Source organism: Perca fluviatilis, chromosome 20, assembly GCF_010015445.1.
Source record: "Perca fluviatilis chromosome 20, GENO_Pfluv_1.0, whole genome shotgun sequence".
NCBI classification, from domain to species: Eukaryota; Metazoa; Chordata; class Actinopteri; order Perciformes; family Percidae; genus Perca; species Perca fluviatilis.
Window position 1 is genome coordinate 13,908,326 of NC_053131.1, and position 27,796 is coordinate 13,936,121.

The 27,796-nt window shown below is 39.3% G+C and overlaps 1 protein-coding gene and 1 long non-coding RNA gene across 7 annotated transcripts; both read right to left on the reverse strand.

Annotated features, from left to right (window-relative positions):
- Positions 1 to 3: 3 nt before the first annotated feature.
- hltf (helicase-like transcription factor) lies at positions 4 to 27,656 on the reverse strand. 3 transcript variants are annotated; one of them, XM_039786404.1, is made up of 25 exons: positions 27,533 to 27,656; positions 26,691 to 26,893; positions 26,414 to 26,580; positions 25,925 to 26,067; positions 25,692 to 25,774; positions 24,629 to 24,700; positions 23,739 to 23,930; positions 23,343 to 23,417; positions 23,217 to 23,259; positions 23,062 to 23,125; positions 22,789 to 22,883; positions 22,607 to 22,654; positions 22,267 to 22,377; positions 22,047 to 22,138; positions 8,615 to 8,758; positions 8,227 to 8,359; positions 7,693 to 7,828; positions 6,764 to 6,943; positions 6,462 to 6,577; positions 4,929 to 5,110; positions 4,640 to 4,762; positions 4,022 to 4,134; positions 3,402 to 3,582; positions 1,471 to 1,551; positions 4 to 672 (listed from the first exon to the last, which is right to left on the reverse strand). In XM_039786404.1, exons 2-25 carry the CDS (start codon positions 26,886 to 26,888, stop codon positions 529 to 531), a joined length of 2,916 nt encoding a protein of 971 aa, XP_039642338.1. In that variant the 5' UTR covers positions 26,889 to 26,893; positions 27,533 to 27,656; the 3' UTR covers positions 4 to 528. The 3 variants fall into 3 exon arrangements, with proteins under 3 accessions (XP_039642338.1, XP_039642336.1, XP_039642337.1); XM_039786402.1 differs by having other exon boundaries at positions 23,062 to 23,128; XM_039786403.1 differs by lacking the exon at positions 27,533 to 27,656 and adding an exon at positions 27,196 to 27,306 and having other exon boundaries at positions 23,062 to 23,128.
- LOC120549466 lies at positions 9,677 to 17,896 on the reverse strand. 4 transcript variants are annotated; one of them, XR_005637389.1, is made up of 6 exons: positions 17,303 to 17,896; positions 16,598 to 16,630; positions 14,535 to 14,609; positions 11,440 to 11,514; positions 10,924 to 11,007; positions 9,677 to 9,945 (listed from the first exon to the last, which is right to left on the reverse strand). It is a non-coding gene; the product is annotated as an uncharacterized LOC120549466 (long non-coding RNA). The 4 variants fall into 4 exon arrangements; XR_005637388.1 differs by adding an exon at positions 11,192 to 11,286 and having other exon boundaries at positions 16,598 to 17,896; XR_005637386.1 differs by having other exon boundaries at positions 16,598 to 17,896.
- Positions 27,657 to 27,796: the final 140 nt, after the last annotated feature.

Below are 27,796 nucleotides of genomic sequence, written 5' to 3' on the forward strand. Positions count from 1 at the left end.
CTATTGTGTGGTAAACAAATAGTTTCCCTTTAATTCCATGTTCTGAAAGATGCTGTCTGTTTAAATACAGTAGCTACAAATATCAGTAGTCTGCATTTCTTTAATCCAGAAATGGCAAGAAAAACGACAACATACAGGACATCTGAATCGTCACGGCTGTTAAATTTGCATATTGACAACTCGAGCTGCTACAACAGGTGGGTATTTCTACTCCGTCTTCATCCCACAGTATCAAGTCGTACAGTAGATCAGGACAAACAGCTCCTATGCATCACATACAGTATGAACAAAAATGAAAGCTTACCAAGTGAAGTGTCTTGTTAAAGAATCAATACAAAACTTTAACCGTTACATAGAAGTTAACATAAAACAGGATTTATACAAATATGAATGAACCTATACACGAACAATTTTAACTTTTCAAAATAATAAAACAATCTCTGCAGCCCTTCAGATGTGAACTTTCTGAACCAACAAAAGAACAGAGTCAACTTCTCCAATGTTTGTGTTGTTCCCAAGTGAAAACATCTACAGCTCCATCAGAGCTTTGATGTCATCAATGCGAGACGTTTTCCTTTCTGGGTTTGAGGAGCCAAAAGCCTTCTCCACCAGATCCTGCTTCTGCCTCTGGATCTTCACCATGTTCTCCTCCACTGAATCTTTCACAATGAACTGCATCAACAAACAAAATCTAAATATAGATACAAGCTAAATATCATAGTCAGTGATCTTTCTCATGCACCTTTCTCTCTAGTATGAAAATATGACAATCCAAAAAGCATTTAGTTTAAGAATATAATGTACATAATCTATCATTTTAGATCTAATAAAATCCCTTTACTCATCAGGTACCCAGACATTTGTGTTGGTGACAAAATACAATACAATCACAAAAAAAGTCTAAATGCATCGGGATTTGTTTTGCGACAATTGTTAAAATCGATTCATTTTTTTTACTAATTCACCTAAATATATTCTGTTTATACGGTTCCGCTGACAGCAACTAAATCATATCTGTTTCCAGCAAAACTGACCAAAAGCAGAAAAATGCAGAAAATACAAGTTACGTACTTCTTTACAAATGAAATAAATGTCAGACTGACTGACTCACTGACTGACATGTGATGTGCATTCTTCTTAGAAAACATCTAGTTTTTAGAAATGTCTCATGATAGATTGTCTCTAGAAGTGTATTATTCAACTTTTGTTTTTGTTAAAGAAGGAAAAGAAAATCGTAATAATATCACAATCGCAATACAATTTGAATCGGCACCCATATATCATGAAAGAATCGAATCGGGACAAAAGCATATGGTGCCAGCCCTAAAACACATACTGTCATTTAGTCTTCACAGTATAAAATGGACCTAAAAGAACAAGTGATGGCTTGCCACAGAGAAGAAAAGCACTAAGCTTTCACGGCAAACCCTGATAAAACAGTACAAACATACAGAGTTTCTAGTTTCTAACCTTAGTGACGACGACTTTCCTTGTCTGTCCCAGACGGTGGCAGCGGTCAATACACTGCTCCTCAGTGGCAGGATTCCACGCCTGAAATACACAGTGAATTGCAAGTGAACATGCAATTCAGAATTATTTAGTTTTTTCCCCCAATAAAAGTATATGAATTTTAAAGATGTATTCTAGAATTACACACATATTACACATGTTGGGTTGGGTTTACGTATTATTCTTTTCTTTAGATTATTTTTTGAGCATTTTAGGCCTTTATTAGACAGGACAGCTGAAAAATGGAAAGGGGGAAAAAGAGGGGGAATGACATGCAGCAAAGGGTCTCAGGTCACTGCGGCAAGGATTGAGCCTCTGTACATGGGGCGCACGTTCAACAAGGTGAGCTACCCAGGGTTCAGATTACCTATTAACCTCACAGTCTATATGCTCAGAAAACAGGGTTGGCTATACGTTTTCTCAATGTAAACTTTCCCCCAATGTTACCATTTTAAAAAGGCAGTGAACATTCTGTTTAACCCTTCTGCTGACCTCGGGTCAACTTGACCCATTTTCAAAGTTTCTCTATTAGACATTTGGGTATTGGGTTAACAATAATATAATGACAATAAATGCAAAAAAGAGCAAAAAACATGTCGGGAAAAGCGACAAGTGTCAAAAAAAGATGATCATTTTACATTTTGACCCAAAAACAACAAAAAGTTGAATGGTCGACGGGAAGACAAAACAAGGGTTAAACACGAAATAAAGAGAGAGAGATCTAAAGGGGGAGAATGGCAGTAGAGTGTAGCAAGGTAGGTTTGAGGGTTGACTTTGAGTTTTGTATTGCTGTATTTATTTTTATTGTTTTATTATTTTTGTGTTGTGCCTTTGTTGTATGTTATTGTTTATTCATAGACTGTGTTCAGCACTTTGTCAACAGTGTTGTTTTTAAGGTGCTTTATAAATAAAGGTGGATTGAAGGTAGAGAAAGCAGTAAAAAAGAAAAGCATTATAAAAAGGTGTGAAGAATTAGAAGAAGAGCTTTTGCATAGAAAGCATTTTCACTTGCCACAGCAAGTACCAGAGCAGGTGTAATCATTTTATTGGTGTAATCAATAAAATGAACAAGACTAGCTTACTTCCATGCAAGTGTCCCAGTAAACCAATCTAGTGACCATTCATGCACAATAGCAGAGCCTGAAACTGGTAAGGCCTAATGCAATGTGTTATTAATAACACCTGCTACGACAAGTCTAGCATAAAAATGATCGCATCATCCAAAAAGCTACCGATTAAAATCACTACACACCCATGGTTGACACACACAGGTGTTTTTAATTAATTTGGCTGATTAGACCTCCTCTCAGGACTGTGTGGGCATGAAGAGAAAGTGCCCTCAATTGTCTCCAGGAGCCTCATGACTACAGCTTACAGCTGTACGGACGTGAACCTGGGTATCAGAATGTATTGTACGATATATCAACCAAATAAAAAAAAAGTTTAGTTCTAAAAAAAAAAATAAAAAGTGAATATGCAGTTCAGAATTCAGAATAGTTTTTTCCCCCCAATAACAGTATATGAATTTTAAAGATGTGGCAGAGGTGGTCTTTATTTAAGGTGAGGTGGCCCACCTCCACTGTGAAACACTGCTGAAAATCTTAATATGTAATGAAATCAGATAATATTTAATTAAACTTTGTCACTATTCACTGTCAGGCTATCCCAACATGCAAAAATATGATTATACAAACAGGAAGAAAAAAAAAATCTAAGTGCCAATAAACCTGCAGTGACAACGTACTTTATTTACAGGCGGACAGTTAATCAGCTAACAGACTTTTGTGTGTGGCATCATGCAAAATCCTTTCAGCGTGCACAACCTCATATGTAAAATAAAATGCGGTTATACGTGTAAATATGTCTGGTTCCTGGCCAAAATCAATACTTACAGGGTCCATGAGGAAAACATGAGAGGCGGCCGTCAAGTTTAGCCCCACCCCTCCAGCTTTGAGTGACAGAAGCATAATGGCAGGGCTGTCGGCTGCAGAGCTCTGAAACTCCTGGATGACCTGAGTCCTCTTCTTTTGGCTCATTGTGCCGTCCAAACGCACAAAACTGAAACCATGCTCTCTGGTGGAGAGGACGGAGGGCAATCACGTCAACAGACAAGTCATAAAATAACATAAAGGAACATTTCATTAATTAAATTTAGAAATTCTCTACTCTCTCTGCTGGTGCACTGCTAACAGATCGTATTTTCTTTTGCTTTACGATCTAGCTTGACAAGCATAAACATCTAGATCTGAACAAAAGGAGAGAGGTGGAAAAGAAATGAATCAGTTACCCAAAGAGACACAAAACAGTCTGTTTCCAATTTATGATAAATACTATAATGGAGAAACCAATATTTTCACAAAAAGGTAAACCACTCCCTAAACTTCTACCATAGCTGTTGCAATAATTAAATGAATCACAGCTGTTTGAGTAGACTTATGAGAGCTCTTTATAGTTTTAAAACCCACTTAGACCTTTAAAAATCCAGAACCTCTACTGTGAATGTGTGTATTACCTGAGTGGAGTCTCCAGTATGGAGAGGAAGCGTGTAAACTGAGAGACAACCAAATACTTAATGCTGCTGTCCTCACATCGCAGCCTGAGCAGGTTTCCCATCAGAGCCTGCACCTGCAGAGACAAAAACAGAACACTGCTTTCACATAGCATGCAAGGCCATTTTCCATCACTGTCACACTGCTGAAGAAGACGTATTAAGTGACTTCTGGTTAAGAATTAGGTCATTACAGCCAATAGAATAGATCTCATAATTTTGTATTTGAGCTTTTTTCCCCAATTGAGAACATTTATCAGAAATGTTTGATCATTCTTGCTGATGTTGATCTTCTTAGTGCACAATATAGACCAACAAACAAAGAAAAATAATGAAATAGTCACTAATTGAAGATAACACTTAATAAATATGGTAAACAATATTTTGTCACAAACACAGAACGTTAAAGGTTTGAATGTAAGAGAAGACTAAAATGATTTGTAGGCAACTTAAAGTCAAAGATTTTGCACAGCACCAGAACATCTTCAAGCAGGTTTTATTATTCTGCATTTTTTTATTTTTTTTATTTAAAACCATTTTGATCCCATGGGTAATACTATAGCCTCAGTATGTGCAGTGTACCTTTGAGCTTGTCCTCCACTTATCAGAGTTTGTACTTTTCTCTTCCTCCATTTCCTCCTGTGGAAACTCAACCAGTTCATTGGCCTTGATCTCACTTCGACAGAGAGGACAGCGTGCGGTTTCCTATGCACACACACAAACACACATTGAGCATAGAGAAAAGATGGATCAGTTCATGTTTAGCAGCTAAATAACTGATTACACAGTAGTAGAAACTTGCATTTTTATTTAACTGTCAAATGACAATTTATTTTAAAGCCCCGCTGTCTGCTGAGGGCAGCACATGTACCTGCTCAGTGTTGATAACCTGGGCGATGCAGGGCCGGCAGTAGACATGGGCACAGTGTGTAATGACAGGCAGATGCACCGACTCCAGACACACAGAGCACTCCTCATCAGAGCCGCTGGCTAACACCAACCGTAGCTTGTCTATCAGACGCTCCCGCAGCTCTGCAGGTGTAGCTGCAGCACCTCCAGACAAAAGATTTTATACATTAGGAAATAAATCTGAAACATAAATTGGGGCCAGGGCTGTACTGTAGCTATAATTGAGGACACAAATGCCATGTCCTCTTTTTTTGGTGGGAAATTTGGGGTTTTATAATGACATGAAGAGGAGTGTTCTAGGATTACACACATACTACACATGTTGGGTTGGTAGCTGAAAAATGGAAAGGAGGAAAAAGAGGGGGAATGACATGCAGCAAAGGGTCTCAGGTCACTGCGGCAAGGAGTAAGCCTCTGTACATGGGGCGCACGTTCAACAAGGTGAGCTACCCAGGGTTCAGATTACTTATTAACCTCACAGTCTATATGCTCAGAAAACAGGGTTGGCTATACGTTTTCTCAATGTAAACTTTCCCTCCCATGTTACCATTTTAAAAGGCAGGGAACATTCAAACAGAATGTTCACTAATGTAAACACGAGACAAAGAGAGAGAGATCTAAAGGGGGAGAATGGCAGTAGAGTGTAGCAAGGTAGAGAAAGCAGTAAAAAAGAAAAGCATTACGAAAAGGTGTGAAGAATTGGAAGAAGAGCTTTTGCATAGAAAGCATTTTCACTTGCCACAGCAAGTACCAGAGCAGGTGTAATCATTTTATTGGTGTAATCAATAAAATGAACAAGACTAGCTTATTTCCATGCAAGTGTCCCAGTAAACCATACTAGTGACCATTCATGCACAATAGCAGAGCCTGAAACTGGTAAGGCCTAATGCAATGTGTTATTAATAACACCTGCTACGACAAGTCAAGCATAAAAATGATCGCATCATCCAAAAAGCTACCGATTAAAATCACTACACACCCATGGTTGACACACACAGGTGTTTTTAATTAATTTGGCTGATTAGACCTCCTCTCAGGACTGTGTGGGCATGAAGAGAAAGTGCCCTCAATTGTCTCCAGGAGCCTCATGACTACAGCTTACAGCTGTACGGACGTGAACCTGGGTATCAGAATGTATTGTACGATATATCAACCAAATAAAAAAAAAGTTTAGTTCTAAAAAAAGTGAACATGCAGTTCAGAATTATTTAGTTTTTTTCCCCCCAACAACAGTATATGAATTTTAAAGATGTGGCAGAGGTGGTCTTTATTTAAGGTGAGGTGGCCCACCTCCACTGTGAAACACTGCTGAAAATCTTATGATGTAAGCTGTATGGAAGTGAACTTTGGTATCAGAATGTATTGTACAATATATCGAAAAAGAATTGAAATCTCCAGCAAGCCTGTTTGCATATCAAGTGACCCCAGGATTCAGAAGCTATACTCTACATTAGTCAGTGCCTACATTAGCCTCATATCACATTACAGGTCTTACCCAGGTCTGAGGAGGTTTTTGCCAGTAGATCAGGGTGGCAGCAGTGCTGTCGAAGCCTCATCAGGATGGCCAACACGTCGGCATAATTCCTCAAGACTGTCCCTTCAGCTACGTACCTACACACACAGTTAAGACAACTTCAAGAACATAGACCAATATGCAACAGTTTTGAGTATAAACCTGTAACATCCCCTGTAACGAACATTTATCAACAGCTGAATGTTCTGTCAAAATGACTTTTCTTTATTTTATCACGTCGTTCATTTATTCAAACATACATGCACATGCACACTGACACATACTTTCTGATGGTATTTTTCCCCTCATTGCGTGCCAGCTCGTACTCCTCCCTCTCTGTCTGGCTCAGCTCAACCTGTTCCACACATACTGCCTTCTCAGGCAGAGACACCAGGGGACGCCCATTCACCTCACTGCTCTTGGTTCGCCGCAGGGTGATGCACTTCACCAGGGTCTGAAGGTTCCTGTACAGCGTCAATTGCAGGAGTTTATTGATATCTGATTATCAATAGTATAATATGACAAATGCGTGCATATTACCCACAATTACAAACCTTCATCCAACACTCACTCAACACTGGGGACTCAACCTAGTTTTTAGAATATCTAGTTACCATATAAGAAAACTATGAATGGTGACATACACCCACTGCAATTGTGTTGTGTTTAAATAAAATGTTCTACTGTCTAAATTGACAAAGTGACCTAATGATGTCAAGTCAATCCAGCCAGCAAAGTCATTGTAGATTAGTAAGGACAACAACAAGCGAGAAGTAGATTAATCATCATCTCCAACAGCTGTGATTAACTTCTTCAGAGAATAAGTCAAGTCAAAATGTATTTACGTCGCCCAAACCACAAATTTGCCTAAAAGGGCAAAATCTACAACATTTTACACCCTCAATCTTTGGACCCTTGATTCCAACAAGGAAAAACTCCTTTCCTAGGAGTTGTCATTTAAGAGAGGAAAAAAGGGAGACATCTGAGAAAGAGCAACAGAGGAGAGACCCCTCTTCAAGGATGGAGAAAAAAGCAATAGACAGTAGACCGAGTAGACAAAATCAAGGAAAAAGTGTAAACATATAAGAATATTGATAGAATACGGCTTTAGAGACAATTTCACTCAAACCGACTGTATCACAGTAGACAGCGCCCTCTGGAGTGTTATTACTACATTGCATTAGTGTAATATAAAGGTATCTGTGGCACTCACTGCAGGCCGGCCCTGTCTCCTTCAGTAACAGGTCTCTGGATCACTCTGTTCCACCACTCTCTCACATCAAAGGGCTTCAGACGCAGGAAGGCCAGCAGCATCCACAGGTCCTTCACACTGTTCTGGATAGGAGTACCTGGAGGGATGGAGGAATGAACAAAAACACACACACATGTGACAACTGCCTTAATAATGAAACTATCTGTGTGACAGTCAAAATGAGAATTTGTGGTGGACACTCTAAATGTGTACAGGGCTATTGGGATATTATCTCAATATATCAATATCCACAACATTTAATAAAGTATTCAAAATCACATGGTAAAAAATGAAACTAATGTTCAACCAATTATGTCAAAAGGTTTGTGTTTTATTACAAAAATCTAATAATCAAACAAATAAAGTATATACAATCTTTTTCTTTTAGACATGACAATTTTGAACCATGACTATATGGAGAGAAAATGAACAGTAATAAATGATCACCCAGCCCAAGTATGACTATCTATCTGTGTGTGTGTGTGTGTGTGTTACCTGACAAAATCCAGCGCCGCTGAGCTTTTAGGCCGAGCACAGCCTTACTCATCTGTGCATTTGGGTTTCTTACAACATGTCCTTCGTCCAGCACAACCCTCAGCCAATTGATCCCATGGAGGGGACTCTTATTCTGAAAGGAAAACAAAAACATTATATTTGTTATTGAAAGAGAAGAAAATTATCTCTCAAGTCAAGTGAATATTGACATGAATTAAACACACAGTCCAGGTTCAGAAAAGACATCCATTAGCCACCATTTAGAGGACTTTGCTTATCAAAATAAATGAATGCAGTCTGCTCCACCATATCAAGTGTGTCTCCCATGTTTTCTTTTCTGTCAACACCTTGGCTCACCTTACAGCTACAGAAATACATGTACACTCACCCCAGAGTCGGCAGAGAGGACGTTGTAGGTGGTGATCACCACATCCTGAGAGGACAGAAAGGCCTTGCTCCTGTTGCGCTCTGAGCCGTAATACAGATACACGTTTAGCTTCACGTTTGCACGCACATGCTGCTCCAACTGGTGCTACACACACACACACACACACACACACACACACACACACACACACACACACACACACACACACACACACACACACACACACACACACACACACACACACACACACACACACACACACACACACACACACACACACACACACACACACACATTCCTGTATGGGCTTAAGAGTGAGGACCGGGTATAATTGCTATTGAAGTGAGGACCACCCTTTCTGCTATACTTACAGACAAAGTAATGCTATATTTAAACACTAGATGTCTCCCTGACTCAGTTTACCACCTCAGCTTATTTTTAAAACTAAGTATAAGAACCGTCATTGTACCATTGAAGTGAGGACCATTTCTAGGGGGCGCTATTGGGTTCAGTTCTGGCTAGACTATTTTAACTACCTTCTTTCTTTTGCTTGCAGTTATTCTTTGCTATCATTTTATGTTTTAGAACTGACAAATAATGTATTAATATATCAACTGGAGAGTCTTTGAAGAGTTGCAGTTTGAGATTCATATACAGAAGCAGAATACATACAAATGAATGATGTGACCATTGATAAGACTACTGCACAAAAGCATAGATGTATTTTTGAATGAAAGTAAAGCAATAAAAAACAATAAGTGTTAACTCTTAGTTATCAGAACATTTATTTCAGTTTGTTCAAACTTCAACTTTGAGAATTTGCTGCTTTCTTTCTCATTTGTGATAATAAATGTGTCACAACAACTGTCAGTTGGACAAAGTAAACCTGAAGACAACCTTAGACTTTGTTTTATAATACAAACTATTAAGAAAATGTTTGTGCAATTAACAGATTATTAAATAAATGTTAGTTGCAAATGTGCCTTATTTTTATGTTTTAAAACACCACTTGAACAGTATTGCACAAAGCATCAAAAGAACTGTACCAGACATTATCAACTAGAACACAACATTATTTTGCACAATAAAGATCTTCAAAAAGGGAAGCTGCCGTGTAGCACACCTCCAGTTTAATGTGACATTTGTGTTGTACACAAAGTTCTTTACATCCTTCCAGGATCTTTGACCCAAGGCTTCCTCCTCTTTTATGCATCACATGCAGTGTTCTTTACCTGGAACGTGGCGCTCTGCAATAAACTTTGCCATGTGTTTGTATACCGCACTCCTCTCTGCTTCACTCCATGGTCTCTTCACCTTTACTGTGGGTGGCACTAAAAATGACAGAAAAGAAAATGTAGATTGTGTAACCTAGGGCTGGGCGAAATGGAGAAAATCAGACATCACGATATTCTTGACCAAATACCTCGATATCGATATTGCAGCGATATTCTAGGGTTGACAGTTGGTGCTTTTACAAAATATATTCACACTTAGATTTTTGATAAATAATCATCAGTAATGTGGATATAATGACTAAGTGGGTAAAGGCAAATAATAGAACAGTTACAACAGTCTGATAAGTGCAGAAAATGACATCACTTTACTGTAATGCAGCCTTTAAAACCAGGAAAAGACAACACTTATGTCATATCACGATATTACGATATCCAAAATCTAAGACAATATCTAGTCTCATCTCACGATACCGATATAATATCGATATATCACCCAGCCTTAGTGTAACCTTAAATACATACTGTGCATCTCAGCGTAGATTCCTTGACTCTGCTCATGCACAGCTTGCAAACTGTCACATAAAGCATCTAATCGTAGCTTTGAAGTTAAGACTAGACAGTAAGTATTTGGATATATATATATATATATATATATATATATATATATATATATAATTTTGTTCTTCAGTACATTACATTTTTAATAGAAAAATGGGTAGTACATTAAAAGGCTTATTTCAGGTTTATTTAGAGTAGGCTAAGCTGGTACACCGGGGAGCACACATCTTGTTAATGACTGGAAAATCATTCATATGGTTATGAAAACCCCCTTTATGACTGTACAGCAAGTTCAGAATGCTCTCCAGGATGAACGTGTACACGTTTCTTTGTCAATGATCAAGATAAGACTTCATGACCATAACCTGTAGTCTGCTGATGTCTATGGGTTGAAGACTTCAGGCAGTCATTGAATGCAAATATTAAATATGATGAATGTGTTAGACTTGAGGCATTATGTGTTAAAAGGGCTACGTCTCACACACAGTTCTTTATATTGATGTTTAAAGAACTTACCTATTGCTTCCACTATCTTGGTCTTCTTACGTATTTTCTTCTTCTGTGAGGGCCTCTTCACCAAGCTTGTTTCTGGACTCTGATCTACAACAGTAACAGACATACATTGGCACCCGTTAGTGAAAACTCAGTTAAAATGGATATTCAGGGTTCATGTGTATTTAAGTGATGACAGTAAAACCTAACTACCACAATCTGACAGTTGGCTGCTAAAACAGTATATTTCTGAGGTCAAAACTGTAAGCAGCAGTGTGTACTAGAATATTACAGAATCGTTCTTCCTCACAACTGGATCACCATGGGACAGTAATTTAACTGCCATAAGGAAGGACACTGTGATACCCATTTCAAAAGTGTAACAAACTGTAAAGAAAAAAAAGGATGAAATGGTGACAATATAATTCATGCACTTGAGATTTAAGTAGTACTCTACTAAATTTGAGAAAAAGCTAGCAAGGTCCTTCGTAAAAAGGCAGGAGTTTTTGTGAATTTCATAATAAGCGTCATTTAACTCACCATCTATATTTGAACTCCCATCGTCACTGCAGGGATCCAGTCTCTTTTTGGGGGAGCAGAGGTCAGAAACTCCATCTGAAAAACAAGAGCAAACAAAAGTGACATTTCATCTACATTCATCTCCGTAAAGTTGATTTGATTCTCATAATCATCACCTGTTTGATTAATTTTGTTTCTGTCCACTAACATCTGTTGATCCTGCCATTTCTCTCAACCATCAGTTGTCCCCAGTGTGTTCTTTTTGTAAATGTAACCAATCAACTGATCCACTCTCTGCCTGAGCACCTAGTGCATAGTTTGAAGCTCCCCAGAGTAGGGCTGAACGATTAATTGCATTTGCAATAATATTGTGATATGTTAAAATGCGATTTCCTAATTGCAAAGGCTGCAATTTGGTCACGTGACTCGTGAGAGCAAATCAGTCTGCACTCCGCAGAGAAAGCATCAACATAGCACGCTAACCTTGAGCAGATTTCTGTCATTCAAACAACTCTGAGTTGTAGTTTAAAACTTGTACAGCCATTTAATTAAAAGAAGGGTTTTATCCGGGCTTGAGTCCATATATGCAGGTAATGGATAGAAGGCTTGGTTAGCAACGATTAGCTCTGATTAGCGGTTAGTTCCAGTAACCAGCATTCTGCCTGCTGATGATACAATCACATTTTTTACTAAACTGCTCCTGTTTGTGGGTCGTAATCAACAATGTCACCTGTTAACCTTAATGCTGAACAATGATGATATGGTGAGCAGTGCTGTAATATATACTTGATTTTTAACTGATGGGTTGAAGTATGAAAACAGCCAGTAGGGTACTTTAACAAAAGGAATTCTGTGAACTTTAATTTTTCACTGCACAATGAACTTAGATAATAAATGCCATTTAAGGTGAGACACGGCAGGCAAAAACATTTTTTTTTTTCACTGGTCAATTTTGAGATTTTGGGCTATTTGTCTTCAATAACATGTCTTCTTTCAGACTTGTGGTGAAAAAAAGTGCAAAATACACATTTGGGTCTTTATTTTACTACGCTTTGCCTGTTAGATTTCTCCTAAATTCAACAAAAGTTGGCGTTCTAAATCATCCCGCTGCTCTGCGATCGCTGTCTGCACCAGACATGTGACATATGTCATGATATATACCATTGGAAAGCTCTCACTCTCTCCTCTACAATGCTGTCAGATCCAAATATGGTCATTTCCTTTTCATCAGCAACCAATCGTGAAAGTAAAAAGGGGGATTTAACTCTAAATGCGCAATCTCATTGGTTGATGCCAATTTCTTATGGTCACGTGACGTGCTCTGACATTTCCGCGGTAGATCAAAATGTAAAGAAATGCGTCAAACGGTCAAAAATCATCTCAGAGAAGACAAAGATAGTTGTCATTAACAAGAAGACACAGGGGATTACAAACTAAGACAGCAGATGATGAAATGCCTTCACATAGTATGTTGATGTGTAAACTGTCGTTCAGAAAACAGGAGTGTTCAGACAGGGGAGGTAATCAGCCTCTCTCTCTCTTTCAGCAGTTTACAGAAATTCATAGTCTACATGTCATAAAATATATAGGTGTCACATATACTTTACTGATCGCGATACAACTATATTACAAAACAATTACATTACACATATAATAATATAATATAATTACTATATAATATTAAACAAATCTGTACATTTTGGGATCCTAAAGTGGTTGTGAGTCTTTTTTTTTTTTTTTTTTTTATTTTTCCAAGGTGTAAATGTCTTAGTGAAGACAATTTTTCCCAATGGAGGAGGAAGTGTATCTCTGTCTGACCTAGTTGGTGGTCACTTGGCCTGTCTCTCTCTCTGACCTGTCTGTCTGACCCAGTTAGTGGTCACTGAGCCTGTCTCTCTCGCTCTCTGACCTGTCTGTCTGACCCAGTTAGTGGTCACTGAGCCTGTATTTAGTCCGGATCTGTCTCTTCTTCGTATCTCTGACAGTGTGCAGATACTATGTCAAATAACAATTTAGTCTACTTTGTTTGCTTTCTGCAATGTTCTAAATATTGATCTTTTGAATTATTCATAATAAGTTTTGTTCTGTTGTGTTGTTATGAACCAGTCCTGATGGGAGCCCGGTTAGTTAGCTTCTCCATCAGCTGACTGAGGGGACTGTTTTGTGGGGAAAGTAAGCTTGAGGCAGCAGCAAGTATGGCCATCCCCACCTTGATGAAGGTGCCTCTGCCATGCTTTCTGTTATGGAGAAGTTGTGGCTTCAGAGCACAGTTGTGATGGTCAATTCATTTCATGAGAGAAACTAATATGCTCAGGATCTCGAAAGCTTAGACCATCACAACTGCCAGTGTAAAACATAGGCGCAAGAGTGTAAGCATAGCTAAAATAGCCTACATATGGTGCTGGAATGGACAATTAGACTTTAGAAAGCTGTGACATCTATTGTTGGTCTTGTTCTGTGTCCATACAACTGTCTAGCGTGGGTTTTATCGGCAACTTTGTGCATGATACACCAATGTTAATTCAGGGAGTTGCTCACTGCAGTTGTAGGCCTTATATTCCTGCCATGTTATTAAATAATCCCCTATTTAAATCTTTAAATGCCGTTTTCTCAAAATGAGTTTGTCATTCTCCAGTATAAACCTCTCAGCCTATGTAGCACCTATGTACACCAAACTTTCCAGTTATACACTTAGCAGTATTCTGAAGATATTTACAGAGGGATTTGTTGATACATCATTCCTGGCCTGATTTATGTCACATTTTAATGAACAAATAATGCTGAAAATCGATTTTTTTAAGGCTAGAGACAGTATATTTGGATTTTCTAGGTAATGAAAGCAGATATCCTGAAATCCCTCTGTAATTTTGTTTTCATCTTGTCTGTAAACAAAATGGCTTTATCATATGTTCAAATCTATCTACTGAAAATATATGAAAAATTGTGAATTTTTAATGAGATAATGTCTAATTTGCATAATTAAACATACAAATTTCAAAGACATGTAATACATTTTTTTAAATACTTGTGTAAGTAATCAACTGAGGAAGTTTCATTGTGATATCTATCATTTTAAAATTTTACCCTTTCACCTGTAGTGTCTCGCCTTAACTCACCATATACATCTGAACCACCATCCTCACTGCAGGTCTCCAGTCTCTCTTTAGGTGAGAAGAGGTCAGAACCTCCATCTGAAAAACAAGAGCAGGCAAAATGTGACCCCTCATCCTATGCAGTGTATGAAAGGACGACCTAGTGAAAGTATGCAACTGTATCTGCAAAGACGATAAGAATTATTGATACATGAGAGCTTGCGTGTAGAGAGCAATGTGTATGCACTGGTGTACATTTTCAAGTCACACTAGCCTCTTACAACCACTGAGTAGCCTGACAAACCCATTATTGCTACAATGATTGTGGCACCTGTTAAAATATTTAAAATATTTGTTGATTTCTGTTTTAAAGAGCTATAAAATAACTCTGGAACACAGATCTTAACTGTTTTGTGCCTGTATATGTACGCAGTTTGCACCGGAGGGCACACAGCACAATTCCTGCTTTCAAACTATCAAGTGACATAAAAGGAATTAATGTTCCCAACCCACTGCATGGCTTGCAGATAGTCACAGAGAGTGTTTAATGGTAGCTTTACAACAGTGGTTCCCAACCTTTTTTCCTTGGCGCCCCCCCTACTTGTCTAAGAAAAGCTGAGCCCCCCCCGAAACCAAAGTTGAGGTAACTATGGAGATAGAGCCTTACTTTCTTTTTTGATACAGAGCAGTTATCAGGACTTTTACATTTCTCAGTCATGTTTCATTCATAAAATAGTGATGCCGTGGTGACAGGAAAGACGAGCATGATAGCAGCTAGCAGCTAGCAGCTAACAGCTAGCAGCTAACCTGATGACAGCAAGGGTCCCTGGTTAGGAGGTCCCAGAGGTTTGGCCTACTAAGCAGCCTGCCTCCAATTGTAAGCAAGAACAAAAATATATAGTTTTTATACCGACTTTTGTATACATTATATATTCTAGTGTATTATCATAATCTGTTTAACGTGCAAATATTTTATTTACCTCAACCTCAAACCAGATAAAGACTTGCGCCCCCCCTGTGATCTTTGGTGCCCCCCTAAGGGGTGCCCGGACCCCAGGTTGGGAACCACTGATCTGACCGATGTATGCTGGGATCAGGAGTAGTTGGATGTGATCTGACTGATGCATGCTGGGACCAGGAGTAGTTGGATGTGATCTGACTGATGCATGCTGGCATCAGGAGTAGTTGGATGTGATCTGACTGATGCATGCTGGCATCAGGAGTAGTTGGATGTGATCTGACTGATGCATGCTGGCATCAGGAGTAGTTGGATGTGATCTGACTGATGCATGCTGGGACCAGGAGTAGTTGGATGTGATCTGACTGGCCCAGGTGAGGGAGAGGAGCAGTTCTGTGTGCTTTCTTGATGTTAGAGTATACATGGCCTAGTGTGTTCTTCCCTCTAGTAACACAATCTACATGCTGAAAAAAGCTGGGGAGTACAGACTTTAAGGATGCCTTGTTAAAGTCCCCTGCTACAATATGTATCCCCTCTGGGTGATCGCGCTGCAGTTTATTGTTGTTGTTAGCAGGTGAACCAACCTTGTGCTAACGTTAGCATCGTGGGCTATGTAGATTACTACAGTGTGCTCTCTTGACGTTTTATAGTCTGCCTAACATGGTTAATAAACAGTTTTTTTTTATTCGTGCCAATAAACTGCGCTAAAATGCGCCTGATACAGACTGACTGAATGAATGAATGACGACATGAAAGAGGGCTGTGTCAGAGGGAGGAGACTGAGAGAAACTCGAGGTTTCTAGAAGAAACCCTGCTCCCGACCAGGTTAGGTTCACAGGCTCAGTTACCATAGTAACTGACTCTGAGGTGAGGTTACCATAGTAACTGACTCTGAGGTTAAGTTACCTCTCTTTCTGAAACAGAAAACCCAGAGTTTCCCTCATCTCAGGGTTAACAAACTCAGAGTTTTCACTGAACCTGCTTTCTGAAATAGGGCCCAGATGTGAAATCCTGTTTGTATTATGTGTTGTCAGTTTTTTGTCACTTTTCAGTTTAAAATTCGTCCTACCAACTGTTCTAGGGAAAAGTCAACAACATGATAGAGTAAAGATTTTATAACGGTACATACCTGTGTTTGTCTCACAGCCATCAACTTCTGGACCTAAAACCAAAAAGAAGATTGAAAACTTTACAAACAAGCCATGAGAGCACAGCTACAGCTACCACTGGATTCAAAATAAAAATAGACTGTTAAGCATTAACTGCAGTGTAGTTTCTAAAGTGTAGCTCTCTGCTGTAGTTTCTTATAACTACATTTGAACTTAAGTATTTATTTACAATTGAGACTAAACTTTGCTGCCACAATAGTTGCATTACACTCTTTTCCCCACAAATATCAGTGACAGCCCCAAAACCTCATTAAGATATTAAAGTCTATAGCATGTTATAGCACATAGAAACACTGTGGAAAACACCAGAGGAAAAACTTCTCTTCTATAAAAAACACTGTCACTTTAAATAGTTCTACAAACTACAAAAGTCTTTGAAAAACAAATCAGATTAGATATAAAAATGCTTGAACCATTTAACAAGTTCTAAATGGAGTTATAAATGTGTCCACTTTCTTTTTTTCAGAAAAAGATACAAACTGACTTTAAATGGTGTCACTGCAATGTTGTTAAACAACTCTAATAAAACTCTAAACTAATATATGTCCACATAGATATAAAAATGTACTGCCTGACAATTAAGTTAGTAGTTACAATTTATTACAACCCACATTAACTGACGTGTGGAAGCTAAAAATAAGAGAGTTTAAGAGTTAAAATCTTACCTGCACAGAAACAGTTTAAAAGTTGTCTTTTCCTTAGTTGAGTCACTCCAGTCTTTTAAAAGCTAGCAGGCTGCTAGCTGTACTGTTTCCTTCCACGACTGTATGGCTGTAGCCTGGAGACCTCCTGTCTCATGCTCCTCCTGTCTCATGCTCCTCCTGTCTCATGCCTCAGCTCTGAGCTTCAGCTCTCCTCTGCAGGTGGGGGGAAGGGCAGCTGCCTGTGAGTGCAGGTCACCTGCAGGTCAACAGCTCTCTGCAGTGTGTATGGCAGAGAGCGGGGAGCGGCCCCTCCCCCTGATGGGCCATTAATTAAGTGAGCTGCAGCAGTGGAGGGAACCTCACAATATTCACCTCTGACTCTAAGGCCTGTTTTATAGTCTGCAGGGTTGGAAATTGCACAAGATTCACAACTATCACTGCAAAATAAGAAATTTAACATTGAAGTTTTGCTCTTAAAAGTACATTTTAACCATATATATTATTGTATGTATATCAGTGGTTGAAGAAGTACTCAGACCTTTTACTTAAGCAATAAAGTGATATCTCATTGTATAATGAGATATTACTTTATAATATCTTACTTTTAAATATAATTATATTATAATGACCTCCTGTATCATGCTCCTCCTGTCTCATGCCTCAGCTCTGAGCTTCAGCTCCACTCTGCAGGTGGGGGGAAGGGCAGCTTTCTGTGAGTTCAGGTCACCTGCTCTCTGCAGTGTGTATGGCAGAGAGAGGGGGGCGGCCCCTCCTCCTGATGGGCCATTAATTAAGTGGGAGTTGCAGCAGAGGAGAGAACCTCACAATATTCTGCTGTTCACCTCTGACTCTCAGGTCTGTTTTACAGGTTGCAGGGTTGGAAATCACACAAGATTCACAATTATCACTACAGTTCTACTGTAGTACTACTGCAAAATAAACAGCAACACTGAATGATAAAGCTGTGGAGGAGGCTCAGTGTCTGCACAGGATGTGAGAGGGAGGCCTGCTAGTCTGTCCCACTCAGTTACCTCACCAGGAATACCATACAGGACACTGATAATTCTCTGTGGAGGCAAACATGTCAGCCACTGGCTGTCCAAAGTGATGCCACAATTAACTGTCAAAAATACAGGAGCTGCCACTTGCTTCAGTAGCCCCTGACTATCAGACCTATTGAGACGTTGTACTTTACTGTACTGTATCTCTGCCCTGTAGGTGTTGGGGGAAATTAAGCTGCATATTCTTTCAACGTGCATTTAAATAGTGTTAACTGATAAATTAATTAAACGTATTTTTTTAAAACACAGTAGCAATACAATATTGTGCTCACTTTGCTATGTGAGATCTGTTGTGCTACAGTGCTGTCTCCATGCATTCATATAATGTGAGCAGGGACAGCAAACAGTTTGGGGACAACTGAGGCGAAGGTAGTCATTTTCTGTAAGCATAACTAATTTGTCTATTCTTACACTTTTGTCACTGTATCCTACAGGAGGGTGCATCATTCATATCTCAAATTATATTAACTTAAGTTGTGCAAGTGTAGAAGAACAATAACTAATTGAATTATGGAAGAAAATGAGATGTACTTCAAGTCTTTACTCTGCAGATATAATAAAGCCGTATACTTTTGATTAAAGCATTTAGTACCAGATAAACCAGACTAAGAGTCTACAGCAGCTCTATGAGGCTGTACTATGACAGGTAGAGCAAGGTAACATCTGTACCTGTACAGATGTTACCTTGCTCTACCTTGCTCTAGTAGTCCCTGGACTAAAGATGAAAAACAGCCTCTTGGCTAGAGTTTAGATTCTTTGCCCGAGCCTGAGCCGACCCGGCCCAATTTTCCGCCACTATCCTCGGGCCAGGCCAGGTCCTTGATCAAGCATTTGTGTTTTTTTTTTTAATCATTACTTTATTAGCCTAATTGGGTGGGGAGAAAGCTACGCCATAATCAGAAATATTATCTATATAAGCTATATTTAGGCCAAAGTAACAAATGTGTCCAAAAAGTTACACAAGTTGGACTTCAGTTACAAAATGCAACATGTGTAATGCGCGGAGTCTCCTCCTCTATCACACCGGGGCTGCTGGGCTGTATTGTGGAGCTTAAGTGCAACATGGAGCTTGAGGATGTAAAGAATAAAAGAAAAACGGGAGAATTACCTCTGAGCAAGTTTGGAGGAAAGTCGGAGGTATGGAACCATTTTAAACAAGTTGTGGGCAGTGACGACATATGTGTCGGCTTTGTCGAGTGCATTAGGCTAAGTACGCACTCTGCTCGCCTATGACAGCTGATAAAACGGAGAAGTGGAAGATGAACAGACACATGAAGCAGGCTCGCCGTGGCAGAAATAATGATAGTCAGCCTTCAACGTCCTCTTTTGTTACTTCTCCAAGCATAGGCTCCCCGTGAGGGCGAGGCAAGCGGGCAAGCCCTCAAAGAGAAATGCATTGAGTTTTTTTTTTTACTTTTTCTTCATTCGAATCCATTTGCGATCCGTTCCATTCTGAATAAACTAACAGCGCAGTTTACATGCGTCGCTCTTGTTGCATTATTCATTAAGATCATTTTAAACAGATTTCTGCAGTTCAAACAGCTCTGAATTGTAGTTGAGAACATTATAACGGCCCACGAATTAAAAAAGTGTTGGGTTGAAATCGGGCTCGGGCTCATAATGTGTTAATGTGTCGGGCCAGACTCGGACACAACATGCACAGGCTCGGGTAGGGTCAGGCTTGATTTTTTCGGCCTGATCTAAGCTCTACTCTTGGCTAACTCTTGTGCATTTATACCAGTGTTGATTAGTCACCACTGTTCCTGTTAAATAAACCAATAAATACACATAAATGCTAACATCAGCATGCTAAAATGCTCACAATGACAAGGCTGAAATGCTGATGTTTAGCAGGTTTAATGTTTATGGTTTTAACTCTCTTAGTTTAGCATGTTAGCATGCTAGCATGCCAATTAGCACTAACACAGCAGCAAATACAACTGAGGCTGATGGGAATGTAATTTTGCAAATACTTTGTCATAAACAAAAAAGTATTGGACAAATTGAAATCATGAAACGTATGTCATTAGATGAAAAGTCAGATAATTACAATAGTTACTACAGTTCATCCTCTATAATCTCTAAACTAGCTCACATTAAGTGGTGTTGGGTTTTGTGATGAAATATGATTTTCTATTTCTAGTTTTTTAGTTGTAGTTTGATTCCCAGTAAGTCAAAGGCCTAAAGAAATGTTTAGGCCTTCATTTGAAACTAAGTCACTAGGATTTGATATATTCATGTCAATAGATATTATTATTTAAATATGATGGAAATAGTTTAACACAGTTTGGATTATTTATGCCTCACAACATGCATATACCCCAGAATAGTTAAATCAGCAATACAAAAAATATGTCTGTATTAATATTTAGAAAATCATACACTTCCACTTGAAATAAATGTTGATATAGTTTAACAGATATAAATAAAATGTTTTTATTGATAACATTGGCAAATAGCCACTACATTCAAATTCAGCCAATCAAATGCTTCTATATGCGCACAGTTTGTTTTTGTTTTTTACTTACTAATTTAATCTGTGGATATATCTACATTGTAACATGTACTTTGAGTCCCACTTGCTTATTACCTGGTTTACTGTTACATGCAGACAAATCAACAGCAGTGTCATGTGTTTTTGTTTCACTTTGGTCATCCTTGTGGCTCCCTGTGGTCCTAAATTCTTCTAATCCTGGTCCAATCCTTACAGTTACCTTTATTATTAATTTCTTAAACTGTATTTAGTATAATAAACACTTCTGTTGGTCATTGGCCAAATGTAGAATAGTAAAACAAGGCCTGAAACCAGAGTAGCTTGGGTGCAGTAACTGTGTGAAGCTGTGGGGGCGCCAGTGCCAGAGTAGCTTGGGTGCAGTAACTGTGTGAAGCTGTGGGGGCGCCAGTGCCAGAGTAGCTTGGGTGCAGTAACTGTGTGAAGCTGTGGGGGCGCCAGTGCCAGAGTACAGGTGCAGTAACTGTGTGAAGCTGTGGGGGCGCCAGTGCCAGAGTAGCTCAGGTGCAGTACCTGTCTGAAGCTGAAGGGGGCGCCTGACTGAAAAAAATGCTCAGATGCAGTACACGTGTGTGTAACATAGGGGGGGTGACAGAGCAAAAGTGTGTGTATGCAGAAAATGTACACACACCAATTTCTACTTGAAATTTCTCATTTTACTATTTTTCTGAGGACCTCTCTGAAACTTTGAGAAAAGCATAAAAACAGCCTCTGGAGGCCATTACAGTGAAAATAAAGTGAGGACCGGCCTAAATGTCCTCACTTTGTAAAAAGGTCCTCACTCCAAAGGTCTAAAACTCATGCTTGGCCTCACAAAGATAGCAATGCAAACACACACACACACACACACACACACACACACACACACACACACACACACACACACACACACACACACTTGCTGAATTTAGGGATGGAAGGGTAGCACTGAATGTGGCACTTCCGCCATCAAAAATTTACAAAATTACCAACATAGCTTGTTTTCCTACAATACTGGTAATTTGTTGGTCTTTAACTTGCAGTTCAATGTAGCCCTGCGCTGTTATAGTATGCAGTTTTTTTTTTTTTTTACCAGTAAACAAGCTTCACCTATACTTGTAACCAAGCTAATTAGCAGGACTGCGTAAATGAAGTTCAACGAAAGAAAGTGTCTCGTTGTGTGTGTTGTTGTTGTGTGAGGCTGTATTCCTACCAGCCAGTTGCTGATCACAGAGAGCGGGCAGATGATGAGAGTCGTTCTAGCTGATAAGTCATCTGCACTTTCAGTGACGGCGGATTCCACACCTGCACATACAAAAAGGCGCACAACGATCTCCAATGTCACTACAACTTTTCCTTTTTACCCTACTAAATTAATGCAATACCTGAAACCCAAAACACCAGGTAAAAACATGTTGACTGATGGAACTCACCCAGTGTGGGACTGGCCTTCTTGGCAGTTTTCTTCTTCTTTAACCCTGTATCTGCTGCTGAGCCACCAAGTGCTGCAGCAAAGTCCAGATCCTCCAGCATTACTGGGGCCTCTGCACAGTAAGCAGATTAATGATTTATTTCACAGGGGACGGTGATTATAATGGTGTACAAGCTAAATTACAACAGCATTGAATTATGCCACCACCACTACAAAATAAATCAATTCACGGGCATTTAAAAACAGTTGTCAAACTATGTCACACATTGCTTTCAACATGCACATATTTTGACACCCACATATTATAGTGCACAAATACAAAGAGTTTCCTGGGCCTATACCTTTACTAGGCTTTCGCTTGTTGGCTTTCTTCTTTCCTTTGCTTGTGCCTGTAAGTGGAGAAGTCAGGTAAAAATGTATGCAAGCCACAAAATCCATGGAAGGAGGCAAAACAAGCAAACAGCACGAACAGACATATACAAGTTAAAAGGTGATATATACAAAGATGACAATAAATTCTTACTGTTATCTGACTTGTCCACTATCTCCACTACGTCTGCTGAGTCCACTATCTCCACTACGTCTGTCGTATTAACACAGATCACCTCCACCTGAGGACTGACAAAGGCATGAGCATATCAGATATATAGATGGACAGAAAAATTTATTGAAATATGTCCAGATGCAGTCATTTGCATTGTTGACTTTACACATGATTTAACTATGCTGTGATAATAAAAAACACATCACTGACAATATAATCTGAGCATACCAAATTCAACTGAATCACACTTACAGGTGTGAGCACTGAGGACCAGCTGCTGCATTGCTCACTTCTGCTCTATCGCCTGCACTGCTGCCTTCTGAAACAAAGAGCCCACATCATCTCACCTGTCATGCTCTTTTTCTGAACATGAGCAAGAAAGCTGATATGCTGAAAATTGTGATTACCTTGTGGTTTAGTTTTGGCTTTGATAGGTGAAGACCGCTCCTCCTGAACACAAGGAAACAACCACTTAACAATGGTCGAACACTAGTCAAAGACTGCATATTGTTTGAACACATTCACACACTTACAAACGTCTCCACAGGCAGAGGCTTTCCATTGTGAAAGTTGGTGAGAATCAGAGCAATGGTTGTCAGAGTTTTCCCCTGGAAAACACAAACGGGGGGTTTAATGTTGAGTCATGTCGGCTTACATAGCCGCAGCGTAAAGCCTCTTATTGGGGTAAATGTAGAAGAAAAAAAAGCTTTCTTTTCTGGAGAAAACGTGAATTTTGAGGTTAACATTTACAGCCTCATTTTCAACACATACATACAAAAACAAATTAAAGAAAATGTTCTCTACTGTATATAGTAACAAGCAACTAACCAAACATCTCATCATGAGTTAATGTATAAATAAACTTGCAATTCACCAATAAACAAACATAATTTTTTAACAGCAACAATATCACATCAAGTGTTACTCACCAGTCCCATGTCATCTGCCAGTATTCCTCCACGGATTCTCTCTGGTATTTCTTTGGCAGAGAAACACGTGAGGCTGTTATAGTAGAGCTCGCCTCTCTTCTCCCAAAAGGGTGGCAGTGCAGATTTGTTCTCTCGAGCACACATCCAGGACAGTGCCTGCTTCTGGTGAGGCAGGAGAGGCGTACCCACAGACTGCAGAGAAAAGAGAGCTGCATGTTCACATAGGCTGCATTAGGACAGTGATAGAAAACTATAGCAGCAACTACTAAGGTGAAAAGCAGTTTCTCCAAAAACCGCAGCAAGAAAGAGAAGGTAGAAAAGAAAAAATAAATACTTCTTCCATTCTGATGACATTATAAAGAAAAAGGTCAAAAAATAATCTCACAATAAGAAAGAACATGCAATCATTAGTTATGTACATAATTGTAGTGAGAGTGGTAAGAAATACAAAATGAGACAAAATGCTGACCACAAACCAATACATAAAATTAGGGCTGGGCGATAGGGAGAAAATCAGATATCACGATATTCTTGACCAAATACCTCGATATCGATATTGCGGCGATATTCTAGGGTTGACAACTGGTGCTTTAACAAAATATCTTCACACTTAGATTTTAGATAAATAATCATCAGTAATGTGGACATAATGTCTAAGTGGGGAAAAGGCAAATAATAGAACAGCTAGAACAGTCTGGTAAGTTCAGAAAAGTACATCACTTTACTGTAATGTAGCCTTTAAAACCAGTAAAAGACAACACTTATGTCATATCACGATATTACAATATCCAAAATCTCAGACGATATCTAGTCTCATATCACGATATCGATATAATATCGATATACTGCCCAGCCCTTCATAAAATGCAGACAGATAAACAAATGCACACCTTGGCAGCTTCTTTCTCTCCATCTTTACTCTCCATCAAACCATCAAAGAGGTTGTCAAATGCATTCTTCAGCTGAAAGAAAAAGAGAATTAGAACTGCTGACTTAAGCCTTATCTAAGTCTGTTTCACAATGTTTAAACATTTCGGCATGTATAGCCATTCCATGTTAGCTGTTGGTCAAAATATAAGACAGCGTTATGTGGTTCATTTCAATTTCAAGGACTTTTTTTAGCACTTTTTTCAAGGTATTCTAGTTGTTGTGGTTGTGGATATTTTGGTTGCCTGTTTGTATATTTCTGTTGCTGTTTCCTGTTTTGTATATTAATTGTGTATCATTCTGAGGATGGTTTATGTTTCGGTTTGGATCGTGTATTATTCTGCTGATGGTGTATGTTTCTGTTTTTCCTGTTTTATTTTGGTAGTCTGGTTTTCTGTCTTGTCTTGTCTAGTTTTACTTCCTGTGTTTTCCCGCCTTTCTGATTGTCCTGCCCCGCCCTGATGCGTTTCACCTGCTGTATCACCTGTCCCTTGTTTGCACGTTACCTCGTGTATTTACCCTCTGTGTTCCCTTTGTCTTGTGTCCGATCATTTTGTGTCTGTTCCTGTCTGTGTTTGCTCCAGTCTCTGAGTTATGTGTTCATCTTCTCTGTGCTCTCGTTTTGTTATTCAGCTGTTTCCCTTTTTGCGTTCTGGACTTAGTTTTTGCCTGCCTCAGTTGGTACTCCTTGTGTAGTTTCTTGCATTTTTGCAATTTGGGATTCCTGTTGGTTTGTACCCTGGACTTTTGTGTTGGAAATAAATCTTCAAGTAACTAATCCTCAGCCTGCTCTCTACATTTGGGTCCACCATTCCCTGCACCTCATAACACTAATAATTGATTTTCTCCCCTCAAAATTCCCTGAATACAGTAACTGATACCTGATAACGTGCTTCACATTAAATATCCAAAACATGTGCGCTTCCTAGACCGTTTTTGCTGCTTCCCCACCAACGTTACATGATTGCTGTATAAACGTCATGCTATACCGTTAAATATTACATTAACTAAATTTAAGTAGATTACCTCTTGTGCAGTTAGTGGGATGGTCAATCCTTTTTTAGATGACATTGCACGAGCACCTTGACTAGACGATTTCTGATTTGTACCTGAACACACAGACACACACACACACACACACACACACGACAATGACTAAAAACTGACATTTCTAATGCAGCTAATGTAGCTACATGGTAAAGTGCGAGAAGTTTTCCATCAGGAGACGAGTGAGATCAGATGATTGAGGGTGTGTGTACCTGTTGCGCTGCTTCCACCTGTGTTCAGTTTATATCCGCGACGTGCCATGCCTTCAATCGCAGCATTTTTGTTCTCTTCTTTCCCCCAGAAGGACAGCATCACTGGCATGGTAAATGTGTTTTTTGTCCCTGAGTGTACCACCCTGACACAGCAACGAGACAACAATATACACACAAACACAAAAATCACACACCGTTTGTATCCTACTGTAATCACGGTGAGCCTGAGCTCAAAGTTGATCTTAAAACCACTGAACAATAAAAATATGATATGAATAACAATAAAAAAATTAATCAAATGCAGATATTTATGAGGAGAAGCTGTCAATTGAGGAAGCCATTTATGCCTACATTCAATGTTAGTCAGGTCAATGTTATGTCAGGGCAGGCTTTGTAGGCTAACAATCCTTAAGATGTTGAGAAACATTATTCTGACACTGAACATCTCAGCAGGGAATGACACTGACAGGTGATTAACAGTCTACTCACCCCTCTACTTTAGCCAAATTGTTGTCCATGACGTGGGCCATGGCTGCTGCCAGCTCCCGCTTGATGTGACCCACTTGGTTGCCATAAATGTTGGCGACCATCACTGCATTGCGGTCGTATGGATTCTCGGGCTGTCGCACTAAACCGACCATTTCCCCTTGATTCACCTGTAAAGAGAGTAAAACCGAGATGATTTTAAGGTGTCTCAATGTGGCATTTCTGTGTTGTCTCCTTTGTGAATATGTGCACTAGAGTATTAAAGGTGACTGATCCTCACCACCCCTGTATAATATCTGAGGCCAACCACAGTGCCCTTCAGGTGGCCAAACAGCACACTGCCATCTGCATCCGGCTCCTCAGACGCTGCAGCTCTGATGGCCTGGGAGAGGGTCTCTACATTGGCCTCATAGCGGTCCGTAAAGAGGTCCACCTCACTGTACCTGTCCAAGCCAAACCTCCACCTGCTGGAAAACATGACAGCTGGAGCACAGACAGAGAGAGATAGAGAGAGAGAGAGATTCATGCAGAATAAGAAACAAACAGACAAAAAGAACATTTTGACAAAACTTTTGACAGATATGGAACAGTAGAGGACAGCTTCAACTGACAACCCGTAAAAACAAACAGTCCTGTGGGTGCACAGAGATGGAGGTACAGGTATTATTATGTGTTATTTCTGTGGTTATAACCTTATTCATTACAGTCCATGGTTGTAACTAAGGAGAAGGAGAAGTTGAACCAGTTACAAACTTCTTACGCTAACAGTAACGTTAGACACATACCGTTAGGTTTATATGCAGGTAACGTTAACTAGCATAGGACTACATTCGAAGTAAATGTTGCTAAATATCAAAGCCTGCTAACCAAGTGTCCTACTCATATCTCCCTACAGGTTGATGAGCTAGCTAGCTTTTTAACGTTAACCAGTCACAGCTGCGGTAACGTTACACTCGTCGCTTCATTATAGTTAACGTACATAAGATAGCGTAGCCTAATGTTAGCTAACGTTACTCAAAGAAAATAACATTATACATAAAATTAAAACTGTTTGAAAAGCTAACGTTAGCTAAATAATTACAAACAGAATGTCAGATGTATATGTAATTAAAAATGTCGTACTGTTTTTCTCCTCCTCTTTCAAGAGTGTTGTTTGGCGTTTTTGGTGCGATGTTGTTGATATTTATGCTACTTTCTGATTGTAGATTAGCTAGGAAACGTCAAGAAAGATGCCGAGTGTAGAACTTCCGGTAGGAACCTCCAAAATAAATCCCTTGTTATGTGACATTTTATAATAATGCTACAAGTACACATGATGTGTGCACATTTGTTTATAGTTTGAAATGTAAATGAATAAATATTTATAAAAAATATAGTCGCTGCTGT

Bases quoted from the DNA above. Each gene is read 5' to 3' on its own strand.
- hltf (XM_039786402.1), bottom strand. From the start codon at position 26,888: ATGTTTTCCAGCAGGTGGAGGTTTGGCTTGGACAGGTACAGTGAGGTG. The intron at 25,775-25,924 runs GTACACACACCC...CTGTGTGTTCAG, and splicing joins AGGTGGAAGCAGCGCAACAG to GTACAAATCAGAAATCGTCT. The intron at 6,944-7,692 runs GTGAGTGCCACA...GACGCTGTACAG, and splicing joins GGAGACAGGGCCGGCCTGCA to GAACCTTCAGACCCTGGTGA.